Source organism: Protopterus annectens, chromosome 8.part0 (genome assembly GCF_019279795.1).
Source record: "Protopterus annectens isolate FY-2018-M chromosome 8.part0, PAN1.0, whole genome shotgun sequence".
Classification (NCBI taxonomy): Eukaryota; Metazoa; Chordata; order Ceratodontiformes; family Protopteridae; genus Protopterus; species Protopterus annectens.
Genome location: NC_056741.1, coordinates 1,409,580,717 through 1,409,607,335, shown reverse-complemented (window position 1 = coordinate 1,409,607,335; position 26,619 = coordinate 1,409,580,717). Strand labels below are relative to the sequence as shown.

At 44.0% G+C, this 26,619-nt stretch overlaps 1 protein-coding gene across 2 annotated transcripts in view; it reads right to left on the bottom strand.

Moving 5' to 3' along the window:
* Positions 1-26,619, bottom strand: part of ARHGEF12 (Rho guanine nucleotide exchange factor 12) — a 3,716,336-nt gene that overhangs the window by 2,948,945 nt on the left and 740,772 nt on the right. For both annotated transcript variants that reach the window (XM_044081016.1, XM_044081015.1), the window contains one exon: positions 16,403-16,460. In XM_044081016.1, the coding sequence (XP_043936951.1) occupies positions 16,403-16,460 (58 nt within the window). The remainder of the gene's footprint in view (positions 1-16,402; positions 16,461-26,619) is intronic.

Genomic DNA, 26,619 nt, shown 5'->3' with positions numbered 1-26,619 from the left:
CGTGGGAACAGACTAATCAAAAGATAATTCAAAAGCTGAGAAAATGGAAGCTCTGTTATATGAATCTAGATAGTAAGATACAAGCAGTTAAAATGTTTTTAAGTCCCAATAATCTTATACACAGGTTAGGCAGCTTTTTATCAATCAGTGGAGAAAGCAATTAATAAAGTGCTGAAGGACTTTATCTGGGAGGGGAAGATGGCAAAAATCAAGTGGGATAAACAGATTCTTCCAGCAGAATGGGGCGGATTGGGATTACCCGATTTGAAGGAATATTCCAGAGCTACATAGTTAAGGCTCCTATACATAGCACAAGCAGAAAACTATAATTCAAAGTGGAAAAGGATGATGATGAAATGGGGGAAGCTCAAGAAACAAGAGACTGGGATTTTGGATGCAGGCCTTTACGGAGAAGCTGCGGTGGTGGTGCTGTGGTAGTGTTGTCGCCTCACAGTAAGATGCGGTTCGATTCTCAGCTAGAGCATCTTCTGCGTGGAGGCATGCGTGAATGGGCGTACCTTCGTTGAAGGTTGTGCATCAGGGCTGGCAACTCGGCACGTAAAAATCCACTGCCAATCATTAGCGGACCGGAGTTCCGCTGTGGCGACCCCTAACCGGGAAAAGCCGAAAGACACAAACAGTCATACAGAATATTACATCTACAATGCAGTCCACAAACAAGAAGGAAACCCAGGTTTTTTGTGGTTTCTACCCTCTGAATGGGTATTTCTTTGGGGGGTGTTCATAAATATGTTTTAAATCCTGTTCTCACTTCCTGTTTCATGCTTGTAAAGATGTCTTTTGTACAAGACAAAAGCTCTAAACCATGGTTGTTTGCAGTTTTTAGTTTTTATTTTAAAGTACCATGGTCGTCCAGCTGCTGGTATTTTTTTTTTCCAATATCTATAAAGTAGCACAAAGTATCATAACAACTAAGCCAGCATGGGAATGGATAAAGGGAGATTCTGCTGACAGGGATGACTTGTAATTAGACATACAGACAATAGCGGGCTGGAATTTATTGGAAAAAACTGAAAGGAACCAAGGTACTGGGAGCAAATAACTAGAGAGGAAAAGATGACAGATTGGAAGGATGCCAAGAACTTATTTGGACTGCAGGTTAAAGATTGCCTTCCCTATCAAGGACTGATATCAAAGTACAGGCAAAGGGAAAGAAATAAGGGGTCCTAAATGAAAGGCCAGCATTGGTAGAGTTTTTAGTAAAATCTACTAAAGAACCTGCCATTACAAAAGGAATAATTAGTACAGCACATAATATCGCAAGATAACTATAAGAATCAATCAGAGGAGATTAGAAAGGACTGGGAAGAGAGACTGGATAAGCAATTCACAAAGTAACAATGGAAGGATATATGCATGTCTCCCAAACATGCAACAAAACATAGAAGATTTAGGATTTTTGCTTGCAAATGTTTACACAGATATTTTTATACCCCAAGTAGACTCCAGAGAATTTCTCATCAGATAGACAGTAAATGCTGGAGGTCTGATGGGGAAGAAAGAGGTAACTGGGAACACATTTTCTGGAAGTGCATTGAGTTGCCAGACTAAGGATTCTCTGCTAGAAGCACTGTCAAAGATGCTGGGTGGGCAAATTGATGTGACGAGGGATGAATTTTCTAGCTAATATAGAGAATTGGAATTGCCTAGACATGGTAAGGCCTTGTTGTGACTATAACTATATGCTGGATGCCAAAAAGCAATTACTAGAAAAATGGAATCAAAATCTAAACCAACTATACTAGAAGTAGTGACAGAGATGAAGCAACTGGAATTGAGATATTTAGAAATGAAGAAGAAGAGGAGGGGGTAGGCATGCCCGAAGGCAGGAAGAGAGGAGGAAGGTTAGGAGTGTAGTTCTGCGGGTAGGAACTTTGAATGTTGGCAATATGACTGGTATAGGGAGAGAGCTAGCTGACATGATGGTGAGAAGGAAGGTTGATATATTGTGCGTGCAAGAGACCAGATGGAAGGGAAGTTCAAATTGTTCTATCATGGTGTGGATGGCAGAAGAAATGGGGTAGGGGTTATCCTAACGGAACAGTATGCCAAGAGTGTTTTGGAGGTGAAGAGAGTGTCTGATAGAGTGATGTTTATGAAGCTTGAAATTGATGGTGTAATGATGAATGTTGTTAGTGCATATGCTCCACAAGTTGGGTGTGCGATGGATGAGAGAGAAAAATTTTGGAGTGAGTTGGATGAAGTGGTGGTGAGTGTACCCAAGGGTGAGAGACTAGTGATTGGAGCGGACTTCAATAGGCATGTTGGTGAAGTGAACAGAGGGGATGAGGAAGTGATGGGTAGGTATGGTGTTAAGGAGAGGAATGCAGAAGGTCAGATGATTGTGAATTTTGCGAAAAGGATGGACATGGCTGTGGTGAATATGTATTTTAAGAAGAGGGAGGAGCATAGGGTGACGTACAAGAGTGGAGGAAGATGCACACTGGTGGATTATATCCTATGTAGGAGGGCCAGTCTGAAGGAGATTGGAGACTGTAAAGTGGTGAATGGGGAAAGTGTAGTTAAGCAGCATAGAATGGTGGTCTGCAGGATGATGTTGGTGATCAAGAAGCGGAGGAGGAGTGTGAAAGCAGTGCCAAGGATTAAATGGTGGAAGTTAAAAAAGGATGATTGTGAGGTGGAGTTCCAGGAAGAGTTAAGACAGGCACTGGGAGGCAATGAAGAGTTACCGAATAGCTGGGTAACTACAGCAGAGCTAGTAAGGGAGACTGCTAGAAAGGTGCTTGGTGTGACATCTGGACAGAGGAAGGAGGACAAGGAGACATGGTGGTAGAATGAGGAAGTACAGGAGAGTATACAGAGGAAGAGGCTGGCGAAGAAATAGAAGTTATGTTCTTACCATAACGTTCCATGTTAGTTGTCTTCTTCTCGCCTTCTTCTTGCTGGATGGGTTCGGAGCCGACCTCGGCTCCGACTCGGCCACTCTAAAAGCTCGAGAGTTGGTTCCACCGGCTCGAGGCTCCCCTTATATCCCACAATGCTAGGCGAGAGTTACCACAGATCTCGTTTGTAAGCTAACCCCAGCTTATAATAGTAACAGAATAACTCTAAGCAGAGTCCACCTCTAACAACAGGAAGAAAGAAGGGTGACCTACATCCTGAACCAGGAAATATGCACAACAGCATATGCCTAAGAAAGAGGTGGTAGAAAGAGAGGTCACAATCACAACTTCTCTAGGTCTGTCCAGGCCAGGGGGAAGGAGGGTGGGACGCAAGAAGAAGGCGAGAAGAAGACAACTAACATGGAACGTTATGGTAAGAACATAACTTCTATATGTTAAGTTGTCTATCTCGGCTTCATAGTTGGTGGATGGGACCGCGTCCTAGCACCTTGTCCCGGTGGCCTAACGGAACAGACTCCTGAGAACAGTGGAACCAAAGTTAGCTCTATGCCTAGAAGCTAAATCCAACTTATAATGAGAAATGAAAGTGTGAGGAGTAGCCCAAGTAGCCGCTGCACAAATGGTGTCAATAGGCAGTCTATCTTGGAAGGCTAAAGAAGTAGCCAAAGCTCTGGTGGAATGGGCCTTAGGTTTATTAGGCAGTTTTTGGTGTCTAATTTCATATACAAGGGAAATCAAAGATGTTAGCCATCTGGATAATGATACCTTTGAAACTGAAAGTCCCTTTCTGCTTTCCGCATAGGAGACAAACAGCTGATCAGATTTTCTGAATTGTTTTATTCTATCCAAGTAGTACCTCAATTGACGATGAACATCCAGGCAGTGTAATTTTTGTTCAGACCTATTGGAGTAATCTGGAAAAAAGACAGGTAGGTCAATGCTTTGATTTAGATTTGACGTCAAGACCACCTTAGGCAAAAAGGATGGGTTAGTTCGTAAGGATACTCTGTCCTTATGAAACAATAGATAAGGAGGACGACAGCTGAGTGCTTGAAGCTCTGAAACTCTTCTAGCTGATGTAATAGCTACCAGAAAAAGAGTCTTCCATGATAGCAATTTTAAAGAACAGGAGACTGCAGGTTCGAAAGGGGGAAGAATCAAAGAAGCAAGAACTAAATTTAGGTCCCAAGGAGAAGGAGGATTTCTTATAGGAGGTCTGAGAAGAAAAACTCCTTTCAAAAAGGCTTTGCAAAGCTTGTGGGACATTAAGGCAGATTCAGAAATACCCACATGAAAGTTAGAAATAGCTGCCAATTGAACTTTAAGTGTAGAGGGAGATGAACCTGCATGGAAGATTTCAGCTAGAAAATCAAGGACTAATTGGATGGAAGCAGTGAAAGGATCTATGTCCTTTCCTTGAGCCCAATATGTGAAGCGTTTCCACTTACTCAAATAAATCTTCCGAGTGGAAGATTTATGGGAAGCTATCAAAATATCTCTAACAGAGTGAGATAATTGAGGAAGCCTGGCTAAGGTTGGAACTGGAGGAACCAAGCAGTGAGGTTCAGAGAGGGGAGGGAGCGATGAAACTGACCCGACTGATGGATCAAAAGATCTGGAACTAGGTCCAGATTCCACGGTCGCTCCAAAAGAAATCGATGTAGAAAGGGGAACCACACTTGTCGAGGCCAGTAAGGAGCAATGAGGATCAATGAGGCCTTCTGAGCGATAGCTTTCTGTATCACTTGAGAGATTAGTGGGAAGGGAGGAAATGCATACAGAAGTCCCCGGGGCCAAACTTGGACTAGAGCGTCTCTGCTGGGTTGGCCTGGTAACGGGAATAGAGTGAAATATTCTCTGCACTTGCTGTTTTGGGGTGTAGCAAAAAGATCGCAGCAAGGCTGACCCCACTTGAGAAAAATTTCTCTCACTACAGAGTCTTTCAGAGACCACTCGTGAGGCATGAGGATAGCTCTGCTCAACTTGTCCGCAATTTGATTGGACTTCCCGGGGATGTGCGTTGCTATCAGAAACCGCTGAGAAGAAATAGCCCATTGCCACAGTCTGAGTGCTTCTCGACACAGGGGGTATGACCTGGTTCCGCCTTGTTTGTTGATGTACCACACTACAGACATATTGTCTGTTTGGATTGCAATCGTTCCCAAGGGAAGAGAGTCTTGAAGGGCTTGCAACGCTAAAAGCACTGCTCTCATCTCCAGAACATTTATGTGCAAGTGGCATTCGTTTGGTTGCCATGTGCCCTGGACCGTCCTGCCCTGATAATGCCCCCCCCACCCGATCAGGGAGGCATCCGTTGTCAGAGTAGTAACCGGAGGGGGTGGAACAAAGGGTCTTCCCAACAAGAGCTGAGGGGAAGACATCCACCACATGAGATGATTTTTGCACGCTTGCGTGATCATAATGGTGTGAGACATTGGAAGTTGCTGGTATGACCACTGAGTAAAGAGCATCCATTGAAGGATCCGCATGTGGAATCTGGCTAATGGAAGCAGAGGTATGGCCGCCGCCATAATTCCCAACACTTTCAGAACTAACCTGGCTTTGATTCTGTTGTTGTTGAAAAGGAGTGAGACCAGTTTGTGAATGTCTGTTATTCTCTGATGTGTTAGTCTCGCAGACATGTTTACTGTGTCTAGATTTGCGCCTATGTAGGTAATAGTACGACAAGGCGACAAAACAGACTTTTCGCAATTTATTGAAATACCCAGCTTTTGACAAATGCGAAAAGTGTAATCCCTGGCCATCAGAAGGAGATGCTTGGTGGGAGCTGTGAGGAGCCAGTCGTCCAAATATGGAAACACCTGGAATCCTTGTCGTCTCAGGTGAGAAGCTACCACTGCCATGCATTTGGTAAACACCCGGGGGGCAGTGGTGAGACCAAAGGGCAGGGCCCTGAACTGAAAATGACTGGTTCCCAGCCTGAAGCGGAGGAATCTTCTGGAGCGTCTGTTCATTTTTATGTGATAGTACGCATCCTGAAGGTCTATAGAGCACATCCAGTTTCCTTTGCCCAAAAGGGGAAGGATGGATTGCAGCGTGACCATCCGAAATCTTGTTTTCTTGACTGATCTGTTCAAGAAACTGAGATCCAAAATTGGTCTCCAGTCCCCTGTTTTCTTTGGAACTAAAAAGAACCTTGAGTAGATTCCGGATCCTTGCTGGTCTGCTGGAACTGGCTGAATTGCTCTTTTTGTAAGCAGTTTTGAAATCTCCAAAACCGCTAGATCACTTTGAGCGGGTGGAACATCTGGAAGGGATTTTTTTGACTGATTTGGAATGCGAAGTAAGGGGATAGAATAGCCTTCGGAAATGATGGACTGTACCCATTTGTCTTGAGTCAGGGATAGCCAGGCTTCTGGGTACAGTGACAATCTTCCCCCGACTGCCTCCGAAGATGGGCAGTCGGGCAACACCTCAGGGATGCTGAAAGGGCTTGTCAGGGAAGGCTTCCCGATCGCCCTGGTTCTGCGGACCCCCCCTGCCCCTAAGACGACGTCTACCATTGTTATTCCCGCCTCTACCTCTGGCGGGAAAACGACTCTGTGCGTCAGGCGAAGTCCCTTGAGATTGTTTACGGAACCACATCTTTCCACCTTTCTGGCCTTTGGGGTAAGGCCTAGAAGGAGTAGAAAAACGGACTCCGATGGCAGAAAGGGTCTTGCCATCAGTCTCGCACCTAGTCAAGGTTTCTTTCACTTGAGGACCAAAGAGGGATGATCCATCAAACGGGGAGTTAGTGAAAGACGTCTTGAAGGGGTCCGCAAAATTGCATAGCCGCATCCAGGCATGCCTACGTAAGGCCACACCTGTCCCTGCGGCTCTGCTCGCTCCATCAGCCGCGTAAGAAAGAAGGCGCATGGAGGAGTTGGTTATGGAGTTAAGGGTAGCCAGCTGCGTGTTCATCTTATCTTGGAAACCCACAGCTGTAGGGTCCTTTAACATTTCACTCGCTTCCTTGATCAAGTCCCTTTGAAGGCGAGTAAAATGGCACAGGTAGTTCAGTGAACGCATGGTAAATGTCGCTGACGAGAACATCCGCTTCCCGTACCTGTCCATGGACCTAGATTCCTTGTTAGGTGGATGGACAGGTACTGAAGGATCAGCTAGCTCCTTCTTAGTGGCTGCAGCTACCACCATAGCATCCACAGAAACTCCTTTTGTTAAGAACTGTTTGTCTGCTGGTGCCGTTATGAACTTGGAGGGTCTCCTGGGAGTGGGGTCCACTGAATCAGGAGCCGTCCATGCCTTCTTAGCAACCACCTGCATGAGGGGGTCAAAGGGGGGGGACACCCAGGAGGTGGAAGGGCGAGAGCCAAACGCCTCAAGATACACAGATTCGTCCTCTGAAGGGTTGAGGGCTGGCCAATTTCCCCTCTGTTTCAGGATCTCTAGGATGTCTGCAAATGAGACATCTTCAGAAGGGGAACGGGGGGAACCCTCAGAATCATCCAAATCTGTGTCTGACGTGATGGACTCAGGTGAGTCAATGTGTTTCCTCTTACACTTCCTCTTCCGAGGGGGCTCTTCTGCCAAATCAGGAGAGGCCTCGGAAGAGGATGAAATCCCCACAGGGGGTTCCTGAGGAGCTGGCTCTCTGCGGTCCGGGATGAGGGAGTGAGTCGACTTAACCTGGGGCACTGTAGAGGGAGGGGCGGACGGAACAGACTGTGGAGTAGAGCCAGGCTCTAACACACTCCACATGACCTCGAATGCACCCCTGTCAGGCAGAGCCAGAGGTCCCCGCTCCGAGAAGCTAAGAACCCCCCTCGGCACCGACAGTGATGGCTCCGAGGCCGATGTCGGAGCCGAACTCACCAGCGCCGAAGCACAGAGAGGGAGAGGGGGGTCGGACAAGGGTCCGATGCCACTCACCCCCTCGGAGCCGACGAGGGAAGTCCGGAGCCGAGATTCCTCCAAGGAAGAAATCGGAGCCGACGACGGAGCCGAAGACAATTGTATCGGCTCCGACGCTATCACAGTCTCGGTTCCGACGCGACCCGGCTCCGAGCTCAAGAGAGTCGAAGGAGGAATATAATGATGGACCGGGGCAGGCATCGACTGATGAGTCGGGCTCTGAAGCATCTGGGCCAGTGCCTCGGACTTAAGAAGTCGACTCACTACCCCCTGAAGGTCATGATCCGACAGCCTCGATGATCTAGAGGAGTGAGATCTTTGGCTCCGTTCAGACAGCAGGGGAGATCCTGGAGCCGAATGAACGGAGCCAAGAGATGGTGACCTGGACCTCTTCCTAGTTGTCGGCTCCGAAGGTCTGGTCGGAGCCGACACGGGAACTTCTAATACCTCGGCTCTGGCCGGAGCCGAGGGAGCCACATAAACTGTGGACTGAGACTTATCGGCTCCAGACGGAGCCGATGAAGGCAGAGGTTGAGAAACCTTAGGTCTCGGCTCAGTTGTCGGAGCCGAAGACCTAGATGCCTTAGAGGGCTTCCCTGAAGAAACAGAAAGGGAATCCTCTGGCTTGAGTAAGCCTCTTAATATCAATTTATTTTTCCTTTCCTGCAGGACCCTGGGGCTGAAGCCATGGCACACAGCACAGGAGTCCTGCAGGTGCAAAGGTCCCAGACAGTAGACACAAGAAGTGTGAGCGTCTGTCAGAGACATTTTCTGACAGCACGCATCACACTTCTTGAATCCGGAGACCTTTGCTTCCTTAGACATTTTATTAACAGGTGTAACAAACACACACACAAACACACTAATTACACCCTGTCAAGTTTAAATTATAATAAAAACCACTAACTAGGATTTTAAAATAATACACACACTCCACTAGGGAAAGAGAAGAAGGCCTGTAGGCCCAAGGGAAGAACCTAAAGTTCTTGAGGGAAAAAAACGGGAATTTTTTTAGAAGGGGATAAAAATTTCTCTAAACTAAGGGAAATAAGTAAAAATATTAAAATTAAAGGGGTTTTGATAGACTAAATTACACAAGAAAAAGTCACTTACCAAGAACCGGTAGAAAACCAACCTCGATAGCTGTAGCGGCAAACGAGATCTGAGGTAACTCTCGCCTAGCATTGTGGGATATAAGGGGAGCCTCGAGCCGGTGGAACTAACTCTCGAGCTTTTAGAGTGGCCGAGTCGGAGCCGAGGTTGGCTCCGAACCCATCCAGCAAGAATGAAGGCGAGATAGACAACTTAACATGAAGTGGGAATGTCAAAGAGATGAAGAAAGGAGACATGAGTATAAGGAGATGAGGCGCATGGCAAAGAGAGGTGGCGAAGGCTAAGGATAAGGCATATAGAGAGTTGTATGAGAGATTGGACACTAAAGAGGGAGAGAAAAGGACCTGTACCGATTGGCTAGACAGAGGGACAGAGCTGGGAAAAATGTGCAGCAGGTAAGGGTGATAAAGGACAGTGAGGGAAACGTACTCAAGAGAGGAGAGTGTGTTGAGTAGATGGAAAGAGTACTTTGAAGGGCTGATGAATGAAGAGAATGAGAGAGAGAGAAGGTTGGATGATGTGGGGATAGTGAATCGGGAAGTGAAGCAGATTAGCAAGGAGGAAGTAAGGACAGCTATGAAGAGGATGAAGAATGGAAAGGCTGTTGGCCCAGATGACATACCAGTAGAAGCATGGAGGTGCTTAGGAGAAATGGCAGTGGAATTTTTAACCAGATTGTTTAATGAAATTTTGGAAAGTCAGAGGATGCCCGAGGAGTGGAGTAAAAGTGTTTTGGTACCTATCTTTAAGAATAAGGGTGATGTGCAGAGCTGCAGTAATTACAGAGGGATAAAATTGATCAGTCACAGCTTGAAATTATAGGAAAGGGTAGTGGAAGCTAGGTTAAGAAGGGAGGCGATGATTTGTGATCAGCAGTATGGTTTCATGCCAGGAAAGAGCACTACAGATGCAATATTTGCTCTGAGAGTGTTGTTGGAGAAATACAGAGAAGGTCAGAAGGAGTTGCATTGTGTCTTTGTGGACTTAGAGAAAGCATATGACAGGGTGCCTAGAGAAGAGTTGTGGTATTGTATGAGGAAGTTGGGAGAGAAGTATGTAAGAGTGGTACAGGATATGTACAAGGGTAGTGTGCCACTGGTGAGGACTGCGGTGGGAGTGACAGATACGTTTAAGGTGGAGGTGGGATTACATCAAGGATCAGCTCTGAGCCCTTTCTTATTTGCAGTGGTGATGGACAGGTTGACAGATGAGATTAGACAGGAGGCCCCGTGGACTATGATGTTTGCAGATGACATTGTGATATGTAGTTAGAGTAGGGACCAGGTTGAGGAGACCCTGGAGAGGTGGAGATATGCTTTAGAGAGGAGAGGAATGAAGGTCAGCAGGGCTAAAACAGAATATGTGTGTGTAAATGAGAGGGAGGGTAGAGGAATGGTGAGGATGCAGGGAGTAGAGCTGGTAAAGGTGGATGAGTTTAAGTACTTGGGATCAACAGTTCAGAGTAATGGTGAGTGCGGAAGAGAGGTGAAGAAGAGAGTACAGGCAGGGTGGAATGGGTGGAGAAGAGTGTCAGGAGTGATTTGTGACAGATGGGTACCTAAAGGGAAGGTCTACAAGAGGGTAGTGAGACCAACTATGTTATATGGGTTGGAGACGGTAGCATTGTCGAAAAGGCAGGAGTCAGAGCTGGATGTGGCAGAGTTAAAGATGTTAAGATTTGCACTGGGTGTGACTAGGATGGACAGGATTAGGAATCAGTATATTAGAGGGTCAGCTCAGGTTGGACAGTTTGAAGACAAAGCAAGAGAGGAGAGATTGCGTTGGTTTGGACATGTGCTGAGGAGGGATGCTGGGTATACTAGGAAAAGGATGCTAAGGATGGAGCTGCCAGGTAAGAGGAAAAGAGGAAGACCTAAGATGAGGTTTATGGATGTGGAGAGAGAGGACATGCAGGCAGTTGGTGTGAAACAGCATGATGCAGAGGACAGGAAGAAATGGAAACAGATGATCCGCTGTGGCAACCCCTAACGGGAACAGCCGAAAAAAGATGATGATGAGAAAATGGTAGGAGCAAACTACATAGAATATGGGAATTGTAGGAATAATACATACAGGTGAGGAATGAGGTTTAAAAAATTTAGGACTTAAATGAGCTATGTAATGTTTGACTGAAACTGATTGGGTAGATTATAAGCTATGTACAATGTTTGCAAATGGGAATGTGTCAGAATGGTTTGTTATGTAAAATGCTTGTAACTAGGATTGTTTTCATTTATATAATGTATGACTGCCTATGTTGCAAGTGATGGTTTAATAAACATGTTTTTTATTTAAAAAAAATACTGTTATGTTATTCAATTGGCTAGAGATCACTCTCAGAGGAAGGCAGTTCTGAAGTTCCTGTAACACAAGGAGAACCACCATCTCTAAGCCATTTTATGTGAATACTGGCCTCACTAGAAGACCATAGCTTAAAACACCCTACCACTGTAATGCCCCCCATCCTAGGGGAGAGGCATCAGTAGTTACACCTGTTACTGGGGGTGGAAGAATGAAAGGCTTGTATGAGTGGATAACAGGAGAGTCTAGCTACTAGTGCATGTTGCCAGCAGATATTAGTTATTAGGAACTGGTTTGGAAACAGGATGTGGAAGTTGAGACCAATAAAGTACTCTCATACAATAACACAAAAACTAAAGCATTAGTTTTCACTACATAGTTAGTCTGAGAACCAGTGTAGCAGTTGGGGGTGTAGCCAAGTGTGTTAGCACTGCCCACCTCAAAGTCTGAATACTGTCTGGCATGATGGAAACTATGGATTTGTTAGTGCACAAATGACAGCTTATGAAAATAATTCTCTGGGTTGGTTAAAAGTTTGACTTCCGGAAGTTTATGGAAATTCCACACAAGAGGCACACGAGAGATTCCATTATGGAAGCAGCTAGGAGCCGGTCATCCAGGTACAGGAAAACTCTGAATACCTGGCAATATAGGTGAGCAGCTATGATAGCCATGCACTTGGTAAACACCTGGGTGGCTGTGGTGAGACCAAAGGGCAGGGCTCAGAATTGGTAATAGCTGGCTCCCAGACAGGAGCAAAAGAACTTCCAGGAAGCTTTCTTTATCCTTAAGTGTTGGCAAGTGTCCTGGAGTTCCACCAATCACAACAAAGTCATATGCTCTGGGACAGGGCAAGGTAGACTGCACCTTGACCATCCTGAACTAGGCCTTTCCGGCATACATGTTTAGGCAGCTCAGATCGTAGATGGGTCTGATGTCCTGTTTTTTCTTTGGAACCAAAGAGAATCTTGAATAAAACCCAGACCTCTCTGACCTGGTGAGAGCTTCTAGATGGCTCTTTTGGAGAGCAACGAGGTGATCTCTTTCTCCACCACTTTTGGCCAGCTGGGTAGAACATTGGGAAATGGCTGTTGTGGTTTTGGAGGAGTCAGGAAAAAGGTTATACAATAGCCACTATATATTATGGATCTGACATGCATGATGGCCTTCCATGCAGACAAGTAATGAGATAAAAGAGCCTTGACTGCCTCTAGAGGGGAGCAGTCCATCAGCCCTTTTGGGGTTGCATTTTAGAAAGGGGTTCATGGTATCCCTGGATATGCTGACCTCTTCTGCCTCTGGGCCTGCATCTTTTGAAGGAGCCACATTTGCTATGACTGTGCCTGTCATAAAATGCTTCAAAGTGCTGAAGCTTGGTCCTTCTAAACCAGAGTGACCTTAGCCCCTTTTCGTTCCTAGCACAAGATCTTTGTGGGATATCAAACTTTCCTCGAATGGCAGAAAGCATTTTTGTCATCTTGCTGACATTTCTGCATTTTCTACTTCATGGCTAGGCCAAACAATGAAGATCCGTCAAATGGGCCACTACTGAAGTATGCCTCAAAGGTGTCTGCAAAGTCTTACATGTGCAGCCAGGCTTCAAACCTCACAGCCACACCTCCTCTGGCTGCCCTCACAGTTCCATCCACCGTGTTGCATAAAAGCACGTGAAGAGGTTCAAATATGTGGGATATCATGCTCAGGGCCACTTTAATTCTTTACTGGAGTCCACTGTAATGGCTGTTTTCAGAAGGGATGCAGCCTGCTGAGCCAAACCCCTCTGGAAACTATTCATGTATGAGTGGCATAGTACAGAGCCCATAAAATAAAAAAGTCTGAAGCATACATCCAATTCCCTACTCTTCTCATTGCCCAGGACCCTCTATCAGGAGAGAGCGAAGCTGAATCATCAATTCACTATTTCTTCATTGCGGCTGTCACAATAATAGACTCCACTACTTCAGACTTTGACCAGGGCTGCCTGTCCATGAGAGATCTAAGAATTTTATCAGGTTTTCTTGGCACCACTTTGCACATTTCTGGTTCCTGCCATGACCTCCTTACTGCCCGACTGATTAACTTACCTGGAGAAGAAACACTCAAGTAGATGAGGTTGAGACACAGACCTTAAAGGCAGCCTCATCTTAGGGGTGGGAGGGAGTCAGTGGGTAAAAGATCCCCTCTGCCACATTAGCTGCAAGATTTCAACAAAGGAAGCATCTTCAGGAAGGGAGTGGTGGAAATTTCTGTGCCATCTGTTAACATCTGATGTGACAGACTCCAATGGGGAATCTGTCTCCCCTCTTACACAACTACTTTCTCAGTACATAGGAGAGGTATCCCCGACGACTCAGAGAATTCTGCCTGTGTGGCACAGTAATTTTGAGGCCTGCAGCTGATGCTGAATAAAGGATGCTGGAAAGGGAAGAGGCGGGATAGAGTACAAGTCCCTGGGTGCAGCCTATCCTTATCAGGTCAGTTACTTTGCTCTCACTGGTGAGGCAAACTGCCTCACCATAACCTATAATTCCATTTCTGATGTCATATATATCCCCAAGGATGCCATCTCAGTAATTGGGTCCATTAAGCTGGAGGATAAACAATCAGAACAGAAAATAACAACCCCCTGAAACAGAGAAAGTGGACAGCTTTGAGGAAAGGATCGGAATGGAAGAATCAAATGCCAAAGTCTCCCACATCACCAAAGGAGCCATATGATGCTACTCTAAAGACAGCGCTGAAACCTCTTTGTCACATCTTCCATTGGATCCAACACCCACTAATGACAAAACCAGAGTCAAGGTGATCACTGAAGAAAAAAGCTCTGGATTGAGAATTGTCTCAAGACACCTCCACAGCAGAGCTGTCCAACAGGGAAGGAGCTGAAAGTGGGGGCACAGGAGCCATACCAACTATCTTTGGAGCCAAAGGAGATGGCATGATGCCCATCTCTGAGTCTCCATGAAACTCCTCCTTCAAGCAATCCATATCAGTTTGGCATACTCTTATAGGAGGCTAAGAAGAGAACTGGTGCAACTCCCTCTTGGATTATCCTGCTTCATAGGACTTTTGGCTGATGGAACAGTATCGGCTCCACAAGCTTTGCAGCTAGTACAGGAGGAATAAGTCAAGGTCTTAGCCATAGGGACATCCAACTTCTGCATTTTTGGTACTGAAGAAAGTCCAGAGTTTCCAGTTTGTTCTTCCTTTGACACAGAGGCCTTAGATTTAAGGCTTGTTTAAACACCTTTTGAATTTAGAGGACTCTGGAGCAATGGGCAAAAGCCCTTTTTAACAGACAATTTGATTTTCCTACCAGATAAACCTGTCAGACTAAAGGCAGACAAAACAGCAGACTGCCCACTTGCAAACACACTATTCACAAACTGTGCATCGTGCAGGGGTATTTTGCGTCCATACTTAGTGCACTTCTTAAAAATTTTCTCCATAATCATAGTGAAGACATACAAAGGAAACACACTAAGGAAGCAGAAAATACTGCTGAGCAACAAATTAACACAAATCCCCAAAAAGGCCCAACTATGAAGAAATATGAAGCGGAAAGCTTTTTTCTGCGTGTGCATGTATGTGTGCATGTGTGAGAGAGAAACACACACACACACACACATTACATATATATATATATATATATATATATATATATATATATATATATATATATATATACACATACACACATATATATATATATATATATATATATATATATATACATACACACACAGGTGTGTGTATATGTATATAGACACACATATATAAATATATATACACACACACACATATATATATATATATATATATATATATATATATATATTACAATACATGCAGAAATATATACATACACACAAATTAGTATGTACATACACATATATGGTGCCAGACAGTGAGAAAAACACATCAGTGGAAAAAATGGAAGAAAAGGGGCTGAAAATAGCCAAAAGCAGCAAATTCATAACAATAATTAGACTATCCCTTCCGAAGAAGTCTAAAAGAAGAGAAAAGTACAAATATTAGATGTTAAAAGCAAAAACAAGGCGGAGAATTTAGCTTATCACAGTGTTTCAGATTGTGTTTGGTGAAGATGGGGAAAATTAAATCTGAAATAATTCTAGGTCCAAGGGAACACTGGGAGGAAAAATCTTTAAGGGTCTCTGGGATGGGGCAATACTTCTGCCAAATCAGATCCAACAAGTGGTTCAAAGACTTAAAAGTCAGACTGGATGGACTGAACGAACAGGATCTAGCTGGGGATGGACTGTCAGAAATATCCTCCCATCCCAATGCCATGATCTGAATAGATGTCAAGTCCATAAATTAATGGGGCAATAGGGACTCAATACACATTTTCTACTGGGGTATCTATGACTTGGCATAAGTCATTAAGGCAAATGTGCAACTGTAGTGTGGCAGTGGAGCTGCTTTGCACTGCATATACCAAAGGTCAGTAATGGCTAAGTAATGCCAACTCTGTTGTGTAGAAGTATAAAAGCCCATATTATGCCACAGGTGACCAAAGGCTTCAGTACTGGCTTGGATGCCTGTAAGAGCTGGCCAGGGAGGATGGGATTGAGTAGCCATTGCTGACTCACCCATCTTCAGGAAGAGGGAGGCCTCTGGCTCACCACAAGGGTGGCACCTGGTGAAAGCACTAGATATCAGGTGGAACTTGAGCCAACCAATGACATACTGCCATGGTGCTTAGCACCAATGAAGCAGATGGGAGTCACTGATGGCTCCCATTGGCAAACAGCAGTAGTATACTTGGAGGAGAGCCCTAGGTAGAGACCGTGCCTTCCTATCACCTGACTCTCACCAGTGAACAGAAGGGCTGCATGGCTCTTATCCAGTCTAAGGATGCCAGGCTTCCATGTTACAAGAACAAAGTGGACAATTGTTGTCGATAAAAGAGCCAATTGGCAAGGTTCAGGGTGAGGGATTGCAAATACAAATTAAAAAAACAAACAAAAGGAAATTATATCAAGAAGGTAAACAGACTAAAAGCAATAATAATAATAGAATGCATTTCAGTTTTATGACATTCAACTGCTGAAATTTTGGAAATCAACAGTTTCAAGCTCTATTCTTCATTGATTTTCCTTTTTCTGATAATGTTCATCTCTCTCTCTCTCTCTCTCATGATCTCTCACTCACACGATATTTACTTGTTCACAATTAAATGAATAAAAAGTCAGGAAATAACTTACATTTAATCAGCTTCACCACTTCAACATGATTTGAATGAGTGACTAAGGTTCCATTAACCTACAAAGAAAAACATCCTCTGAGAAATGCAAGATTAGTTTTCTGGCTAGATTTAGCAATATAGCATTCTAGTCAACACTGAAAGCATGACACAATCTTTCCTACATACAAAAGAAACAGGCAATGACAGAAAAAAGGGTGTGTGGCTTAAAATGGGGATGTTTCTAGTGGATCTTTTGATACCAGATATATATACTTGGCTTGTAGAAGCAGAACAGTTATTTTCTCCCTTGTGTGGAGAACTAAGGTAACTTGTGAAAGAACAACAATGGACTTGGTAATCAACAGTGTTAAGTACTGAAGGAGCAAACCACCTGCACAATGTAGTTCAGACTGCAATCATCATCACCAGGAAAGTGATCCATGCTACACTTAAGGCAAACTTTATAAAAATGAATGAACATCTTTTGAAAATATACTTGCACTGAAGACCTTGTTAAAATGTAGTATAGTACAAACAATAACATGTCATAATACGGGTAAATATACACTTAGTTGAAGAAGGTTTTTTTCTTAATCTTAATGGAGACGAATGAAAACAAGAAGACAAAAAAAAGTTGTCTTACCCATAACGTTCCATCGGTATTGTTGATCCTCGTTCATTCCTTGCATATGGGTATCGGTTCCGACCTCTGAACCGAGCCGGCCATTTTCCAAGCCCGCGTCAGCTACAAACTGTCGAGCTAAACTCTTACCCATAACCCCCCCCCCCCCCTCCCTGTTACCTCAGATTGAGTTTGCAAGTCAAAAGAAGGTAGAGATTACCACTGGTCAAATGACCAAAGAGAACCGGATGGTGAGATCCACTAGAAGCCACAGGAGGGGTAAGGAGGGAAAGGTCGTAATGACTGAACGAGGATCAACAATACAGATGGAACGTTATGGTAAGACATAGCTTTTTTATCTGATATTGTTAATCCTCGTTCATTCCTTACGTATGGGACAGAGTCCCAAGCTACCTCTATTCCTGGGAGGCTCTCATGGAAGGACATTCCTGAGCATCATAAAACCAAAGGATGCTCTTCCCCTGGAGGCCAAATCCAATTTGTAATGATTGATGAAGGTATGAGGCGTAGCCCAAGTTGCAACTGCACAGATGTCAGGTAAAGAAGCTCTGGCATGGAAGGCAGCAGAAGTTGCCACCAACCTAGTTGAATGAGCCTTCATGGTAGTAAGCAAGAGAATATTATGTTGTGTATAAATGAAGGTCACACAGTCTCAACTATCTAGCTAATGTGACCTTAGCAACAGCAGATCCTAGTCTAGGTCCAGAATAGGCCAAAAATAACTTGTCAGATTTACGAGAAGACCTAGTCCTGTTTAAGTAAAAACAGATTTGCCTGTGAATATCTAGGGTATGTAGGCAATACTTTCCTCTGTTTGAATGACTGGGAAAGAAAACTGGCAATTCAATGGTTTGATTAATGGACATTTCAGAGATCACTTTTGGCAGAAATGACGGATTAGTTCTCAAAGACACTATCTCTATGAAAATCAAATATGGACTCTTGATGCATAAAGCTTGAAGCTCAGAGATATGTCTGGCAGAAGTAATGGTGACCAAAAACAAGGTTTTCCATGACAAATATGTGACGTCGCAAGAAGAAGCTGGTTCGAAGGGTGGCATTGTCAGAGCTTGTAGAACTGACAGATCCCGTGGTTGAATAGGTTCTCTAAAAGGTGGCTTCAAATGATTCACCCCTTTTATGAAGGTCTTGCACAATTTGTGCGACATAAGAGAGGAGTCGAACTCCCTCATGGAAATTAGATATTGCAGCCAAATGAACTCTAATGGTAGAGGCCGATAGACCCGATTGAAAAAGGTCGGCCAGATACTCTAGTATTATAGACACTGGTGCTGAGAAAGGATCTACTCGTTTTTCTTTCAGCCAACTTGTAAATCTTTTCCACTTGCTTAGATAAGTAATTCTAGTGGAAGACTTATGATATGCAATGAGAATGTCACGTACTGGCAAAAAGTTCATTCTGTCTGGCAATCGAGGGAATTGGAGTAGCCAAACTGTGAGCTTCAGGATGTCCAAGTTGGGGTGAATCAGGTTCTGTGGATGCGAGATCAACTCCGGGGTTGGATGGAGAATCCATGGTCGATCTAGTAGGTGAGGCCAAAGGAAGGGGAACCAAATCTGACGAGGCCAATATGGTGCTATGAGGATCACCTTGCTTTTCAACTGACGGGCTTTCTTTAGAGACTGGGGAAAAGGTGGTAATGCATAAAGTAGACCCGAGGCCCAATTATGGACTAGAGCGCCCCTGGGTGACTGTCCCGGAGGGGGAATCAGGGCAAAGTAGTTGCTGCATTTGTAGTTGGTCGGGGACGCAAAGAGGTCGCAGCAAGGACAGCCCCAGCAGTGGAAGATCTCTGCCACTATCAAGGGATTCAGGGACCATTCATGAGGTTGTAGAATGCACCTGCTGAGTCTGTCTGCGACCAAGCTGGAACTCCCAGGAATGTGCGTTAGTAGAAGAAAACGGTTGGTAGCCATCACCCATTGCCATATCCTCATGGCCTGTCGACAAAGGGGGTAAGATTTGGTTCCACCTTGTTTGTTGCTGTACCAGACCACCACCATGTTGTCTGATTGAATCTCAATCATCCCAGAAGGCAGCAGGGGATGGAATGCTTGCAACGCCAGAAGCACCGCCCTCAGCTGTATAACATTTATATGCAGTTGGGCCTCCAATTCGGACCAAGTGCCTTGGACTGTCTGTCCCTGACATAGCCCCCCCCCACCCCATCAGGGAGGCAACCGTGGTCACTGTAGCCTTGGGTTGTTGGGGGGAGAAGGGGCGAGACCATTGTGATGGATTGTGCATCATCCACCAATTTAAATCCTGTTTGCACCTGTGGGTTACTCAAATCTTGGCTGAAAGAGGATGCTGAAAAAGATACCACTGGGTGAGCATAGCCACTGTAGAAGCCTCATATGAAACCTGGCCAGGAGGACAATGGTGATGGAAGCTGCCATGGAGCTAAACAGCTGTAGGGATAGAGTGAGCTGTGGGATTTCTCCCTTGAAAGGATTGGGATCAGTTGTTGCTTTATCCTTAGAATTCTGTGCTCTGGAATGGCAGCTCTGCAGTTCTTTGCATCCAAGATAACCCCCATGAATTCTGTGGACTGAGATGGGGTGAGATTGAATTTTTGCCAGTTTATGGTTATACCTAGCCTTTGTGCAACAAGGAGAGAGTATGCCACGGCTTCTTCCAATAGATGTCTGGTGGGGGCGGAAATGAGCTAGTCGTCTAGGTATGGAAAGTCCTGGAATCTTTGTAGTCGCAAGTGAGCTGTGATGACTGCCATGCACTTTGTGAGCACTCTGGGGGCTGTAGAGAGTCCGAAGGGCAGTACTCTGAACTGGTAGTGACAGTCTCCCACACGGAAGCGCAGAAATCTTCTTGATGGTCTGTCCAATTTTGTGTGGTAGTATGCATCTTGAAGATCTATCGAGCACATCCAATCGTCTTTTTCCAAAAGTGGGAGGATAGACTGTACTGTGACCATCTGGAATTTTTGTACTCTCACAAACTTGTTCAATACACTGAGATCCAAAACTGGTCTCCAGTCCCTGGTTTTCTTTGGCACCAAAAATAGTCTTGGAGTAGAATACGGATCCTATTTGGTCTAGAGGGACTATTTGGATGACTCTCTTTCTTAGCAGCTTTTCTATCTCTAGTGCTGCTTCTTCCCTTTGACTGGGTGGAACGACGGGAAGGTTTTTTGAAGGGACAGGACAAAGATCGAAGGGGATATGATAACCTCTGGTTATGATCCTTTGTACACAAGAATCGGTGGTGATGGTTAACCAGGCAGAAAGGTACAAGGAGAAACGACTCCCAACCACCTCCAGAGGAAGAGTTGGGCCGCTCTTCAGGAGCACTGGTAGGATTGGCCAGGGAAAGAGTCCCTGGAACCCTGCTTACACGGACCCCCTCTGCCCTGAAAGGAGCATCTTCACTGTGAGTTTCCCCCTCTGCCTCTAGGGGAGAACTCGGCCTGTGTGTCATGGAAAGGACCCTGAGATTTCCTGAACCATATCTTCCCACTCTTTTGGTTTCGGGAGAAAGCACATTGAGGGGAAGAATAACAGACACCTAAGGCAGAAAGGGTCTTACCATCCTGTTCACATCTGGCCAGTGTGCTTTTAACTTTGAGTCCAAACAACGAAGAGGCCTCAATGGGAGCGTTAAGAAAGGAGGCCTTAAAGGTTTCCGCGAAATTGCACAAGCGCATCCAGACTTGTCGTCTCAAGACCACAGCTGAACCCACCGCTCTAGCTGCTCCTTCTGATGCATGAGATATCAGTCTCATAGAGGAGTTAGATATGGACTCAATGGTGGCCAGCTGAGAGGCCACTTTGTCACAGACCTCATCAGACACGGCACCAGCCAAGGTTTCAGAGAGCTCGGAAATCAGATCCCTTTGAAGCCTGGTAAAGTGTGCCATATAATTCAGGGACCTGATATTAAAGGTTGCTGATGCAAAGGTGGTCCTCCCTTTCCTATCCAGGGTCCGGGACTCTGTTAGGCGGATGGAAAGTCTGGTTTCTTCTTCCGCCAGATCCATTCTTTGTTGCGGCCACCACCACTAGAGCATCCACAGAAAGACCTTTAGACCAATGGGGATCTGTAGCAGGAGGGGACAAAATCTTATCTGGTCTCTGGGGAATAGCCTCAACAGTGTCAGGAGCCTTCCACGCATGCTGCACGATGAGCCGGGCAAGTTCATCGGCAGGAGGTAGGGAGCCAGGAAAGAAAAGCCTGCAGGAATACAGACTCCTCAAAGGTCAGATTAGAGGGCTGCCAGTCACCTCTCTGTTTAAGGATTTCGAGGATGTCACCGAAGGATACCTCAGAGGGTGACCGAGGGGATCCTTCCCCCTCATCAAAGTCTGTGTCTTCAAGTGAGGGACTCCTCTGTGGAGTCCATGTGCTTCCTCTTGCACAAACTTTTCCGTTGGACTTCTTCAGAGGGAGAAGCTGGGGAAGACAGCAGAAAGGGGGTTTCCTGTGGGAATATGTCCTGAGGCCCTTGCACCCAGTGTCCACAAGGTGCGGCTTGTGAAGACAGTGTACCAGAGGAGGGCGGGGGGATAGACAGCACAGTATCACCAGCAGAAGCCAGAGCCTTCTCCATCAGCTGAAAGGCTCGTCCACCTGAAGAGGGGTGAGTGTCCAGGACAGGGTGTACCCCCCTCCCCTAAGTGGCGCAGCCTGCCAACTCTGAGTCCCCGGATGGCTGTGGAACAGCAAATTACACGTGTCACAACTGTCATCTTGGGTCATAGCAAAACTCTCCTGCCATGAAGGCAACTGCAGTTCCTTAGTGAGATCCATAAAGGGAAATGCAGAGGGGGAAGACTGTGCTATATCAATGGACTTCAAAGGCAATGAAGGAGGAGAATAAGAAGGGGTCTTTGGAGATAGGTGATCACCTCCCAAGGAAGGATAGGTCCTGGGGGGCGGGATACCTCTGGCCAGAAGCACTTGATCCACAAGACGCAACACGTCATGTTCGGAAAGGCTTCTAGTGGACCTCATGGAGACTGAGGGAGAAACAGGTCTGTCCACAGAAGTGACAAGCTTGGTGTCCACCTCACCAGTCCTCATCAAGAACAATGGTGCCAAGAGAGATTGGACTATGGGTGTCTGCACCGAAGAAATCATTGGTGCTGAGGTCACGGTCTGCACTGACACAAGGATCAGTGCCGAATTGGTTGCCGGTACCGAAGCTGGAACCAACAAAATTGGAGCCAGTAACTGAGGCATCGGTTCTAGGAGCCCCTTGGTGCCAATATAGTAAAGACCACAGGAGAAGACGGAGCTGAGATCACTGATGGTGCCGAAGGTCTAGGCACCAAAAGCACTGGGGCTGACTGAGTGAGCTCTGAAGCAGAAACTTTAGCCTTCTTAGGTCTTGGTTGGCGGGAGTCTCCAACCGGGAATGAAGGCAAAGACTTGGCCTTAGTAGGATCATCCAAACTTTTCTTATGGGCTCTAGGAGGGGTTGAAGCCTCAGACCCAAAAATAGCCTCTGAAAAGATTTGAGAAGTCCCTTCAGCAACAGCTTATTTTTCCTTTCCAACAAGGTTCTGTTCGAAACATTTTTACAAATAGCACAGGGCAGGTCAACAGATAAGTGGGACACACCCAAGCAATGAACACACAGAGTGTGCATCTGATGTAGGTAATTTGTGTCCACAATCAGAACACTTTTAAAAACCCAGACTACCTTTCTTATCTGCCATGACAGAAAAAAGGGGACAGTAGAAAGAGTACCAGCAATGGTAAAAAAGAATACCCGAAGGTAAGAAGGAAAGGGAAGAGATTACCAACAATGGTAAGGGAGAAATACCTCGCGGTAAAAGGTGCAGAGTAAAGAGAAGAAAACAAGAAAATATGGTTGCTAAATGCGGTAGGGTAAGAGACAACAAAAAATCTTTTCTGACAGAAAAAGTTATATATATGTATATATATATATATATATATATATATATATATATATATATATATATATATATATATATATATATATATATATATATATATAACACTAGTCTGACCTATACTTAGCTCAAGAGAAGCAGCTTGACACGACTGAATGGCAACGCGGCAAATGAAATCTGAGGTAACAGGGAGAGGGGGATTATGGATAAGAGTTTAGCTTGAGAGTTTGTAGCTGACACGAGCTTGGAAAATGGCTGGCTCGGTTCCGAGGTCGGAACAGGTACCCCCATACGTAAGGAATGAACGAGGATTAACAATATCAGATTCATCCTTACATACATGTCATGAGGAATGACAGATTATTAAAGCACATCAAGGTAGAAAAAACAAATATGAGAACCCAAAGACAAAGCAAGTCAACAGATTACATATTTATTACTGCAGTTTTATGAAGTAATCACCCAGGTCTTCATTTTTGGTATTAGTCCTCTACTACTTGCAAATACCCTTTTTTTTTCTTTTCATCCCGTTTCTACTTAATTGTGTTTGTGTTTTGAAGCAGCACATGATGTGATGTGATGTCATGTATTAGAAGGAGAAAATGCCCATCTTCTAGTCCTGTCATTTCATTCAAACCACTGCGTTAGCACAGTCTGAAAATCAAGAAAACAATAACAAAAGCTGCACTACAAAGGGATGTATACATGTATTTCTCCAATAAAAACGGAACTCCAAAGCCAGCTGCTACATGGAGGAGTTAATCAAATTACGATGGCAGTGGAAGGGACCTTAGCACAAATGAAGATTTCAAAGAGAAGCTTAGCACATCTGTTACATCTGATACAGGAAGCTCTTCTCAGTTGAACTATGAATGGAAAAGATCCCAAGTGGTATTCAAATCTCTGGAAAGGTAGCAGCCAGAGGGCAGATCCAAGGTAAAGGCTCAGAGAGCTGTATCCTGAAGAAATTAAAACTCAAAGGAGACATGACTCCTGAGAGACACTGTCCAAGCAACAATGCTTAGGAAAAGTACATCACACCCACTTGGCCACAGCACAAAAGTCTGTAACAAAGTCAGATTTGAAGCAAGGACTACACACAACTCGCACCCCTCTAGTAGAGACATCTTTGACAGCAGCAGTATTTTTCATAGCAAAAGACAATACAGTTAGCCATATACATGTAAAGGATTTAGTTAGCCATGCTGCTGTAGAGTATGTTTACGTCTGAGATGACACACAAAATGCTAAGACAAAACGTTATCTTTGCTCCCTGATCAGACATGGAACACAACTTGCATGCATACAAATAAATGTTTGTATCCATGTACGTTGTGTGACATGTAAACATAAAAATAAACCTTTCCTTTATGACAAAGTCTTAAAACTATTGCCTGGCTAATATTTAACAGAGCTGTATTAGCCATTCAATTAAGTTAAACTACAACTAACTACTGGAAACTGGTACTCTATATATATATATATATATATATATATATATATATATATATATATATATATATATATATATATATATAAAAAAAAAATGCTAACCAATGTTTTTAAAAACACCTTTATTGAATTATCAATTGTGACATACGGAAATTTACATTTATATAAATGTAATCTAACTGTATTACGTTCACATTCATAAACATTTTACTTACCATACATTACTATACATCATACAACCTAAGCAACATTACATAAATTATTCAATTCCTGCCCCCTTTTTTTTTTTTTTTTTTTTTTTTTTTTTTAACAAGAAACATCTTCATTAAACCATCACTTATGATAGAAGCAATCATATATTTACATAAATGAAAACAAACCACACAGACACAATCCTAGTTGCAAGCATTTGACCATCACAAACCATACTGATACACTCCCAGTTGTAGACATTATACATCACTGAATCTGCCCAATCATTTTATTCAAACATTACATAGCTCATTTAAGTCCTGCCTTCGTTTAAACCTCATTTCTCCCCTTTATGCATTGTTCTCACAATTCCCATTTTTTTCCTATGTACTTTGCTCCTACCTTTTACTATAGGTTTCAATTCCAGTTGTTTTATCTCTGTTACTATATTCACTACTTCTAGTATAGTTGGTTTAGACTATGACTACCATTTTCTAGCAATTGCTTATTTGGCAGTCTACATAATTAGACATAGCAAGGCCTTACCGTGTCTAGTCAATTCTGAATATGTATCACAACTGAGAAAAATCATCTCCCTCGTCACACCAATCTACCCATCCAGCATCTCCAACAGTGCATCCCGCAGGGAATCCTTCAAGTACTCCAAATCACCACACTCCCAGAAAATAAGTTCCCAATTACCTCTTTATTCCCCATCACACCTCCAACATTTGCTGTCTACCTGAAAAAAAATTCTCTGAAGTCTACTTGAGGTATAAAAATATCTGTGTCAACATTTCCAGGCAAAAATCTTAAATCTTCTAGATGTTTTTTTGCATATTTGGGAGACGTACATATATCCCTCCCATTGTTTCTTTGTGAACTACTTATCCAATCTCTATTCCCAATCCTTTCTAACCTCCTCTGATTCTTACAGTTATCATGCAATATTTTATATGCTGTACTAATTATTCCTTTTTAATAGCAGCTTCTGTTCTAGAGACTATTAAAAACTCTACCAGTGCTGATCTTTCATTGAGGACCCCGCTAATTCTTTCTCTCTTGCCTATACTCCGATAACAATTGTTGATAGGCTACGCAGTCTCTAACCTGCAGTCCAAATAAAATATTGGCATCTTCTCATTCTATAATTTTTCTCTCTCTAATTGTTTGCTCCCAATATCTTGGTTCCTTTGCCAGTTTTCTCCAATAAATTCCAGCCCCCCTTGCCTATTGTCTATATCCCTAACTGCAGTCATCCCTATCAGCAGAATCTCCTTTCTCCATTCGAGTGTTGACTTAGTTCTTAGGATACTTTATGCTAATTTATAGATATAATATTCTGTATGATTACTGTTATTCTCATTAAAGGCCTGCATCCCAAATCCCACTCTGTCCTTATTTCTTGAGCTTCCCCAGTTTCTTCATCATCCTTTTCCACTATGAATTATAGATTTCTGAATGTGCTATGCATAGGAGCTTTAACTATGTCACTCTGAAATACCCCTTCAAATTGGGTAATTCCAATCCACCCTGTTCTACTGGAAGAATCAGCTTATCCCACTTGACTCTTACCATCTTTCCCTCTTAGATAAAGTCCTTCAGCTCTTTATTAATTGCTATCCACAACTTCTCTGGTTGATAAAAATATGCTTGAGCTGTGAATAAGACTAATGGGACTAAAACATTTTAACTGCTTGTATCTTGCTATCTATATCGATATAACAAAGCTTCCATTTTCTCAGTTAATGTATTATCTTTTGTTTATTCTCTTCCCACATATCCTTAGCTGCCACACCAGAATCCTTTTTAATCCATATTCCTAAATACTTCATTTTATCATGTCCACATAAATACAGATATTACTGAACCAATTCATATGTGGGCACATAATTTACCACTACAACCTTTGCTTTAGCTTCATTAATTCTGTATCCTGAAAAGATTTAAAACGGTCTCAAAATGTTTGACAACACTGCAATGTCAGGCATAAAATAATATCATCTGCAAATAGAGCCAGGTTTCTTGACTACAATACCAATTATATCCTT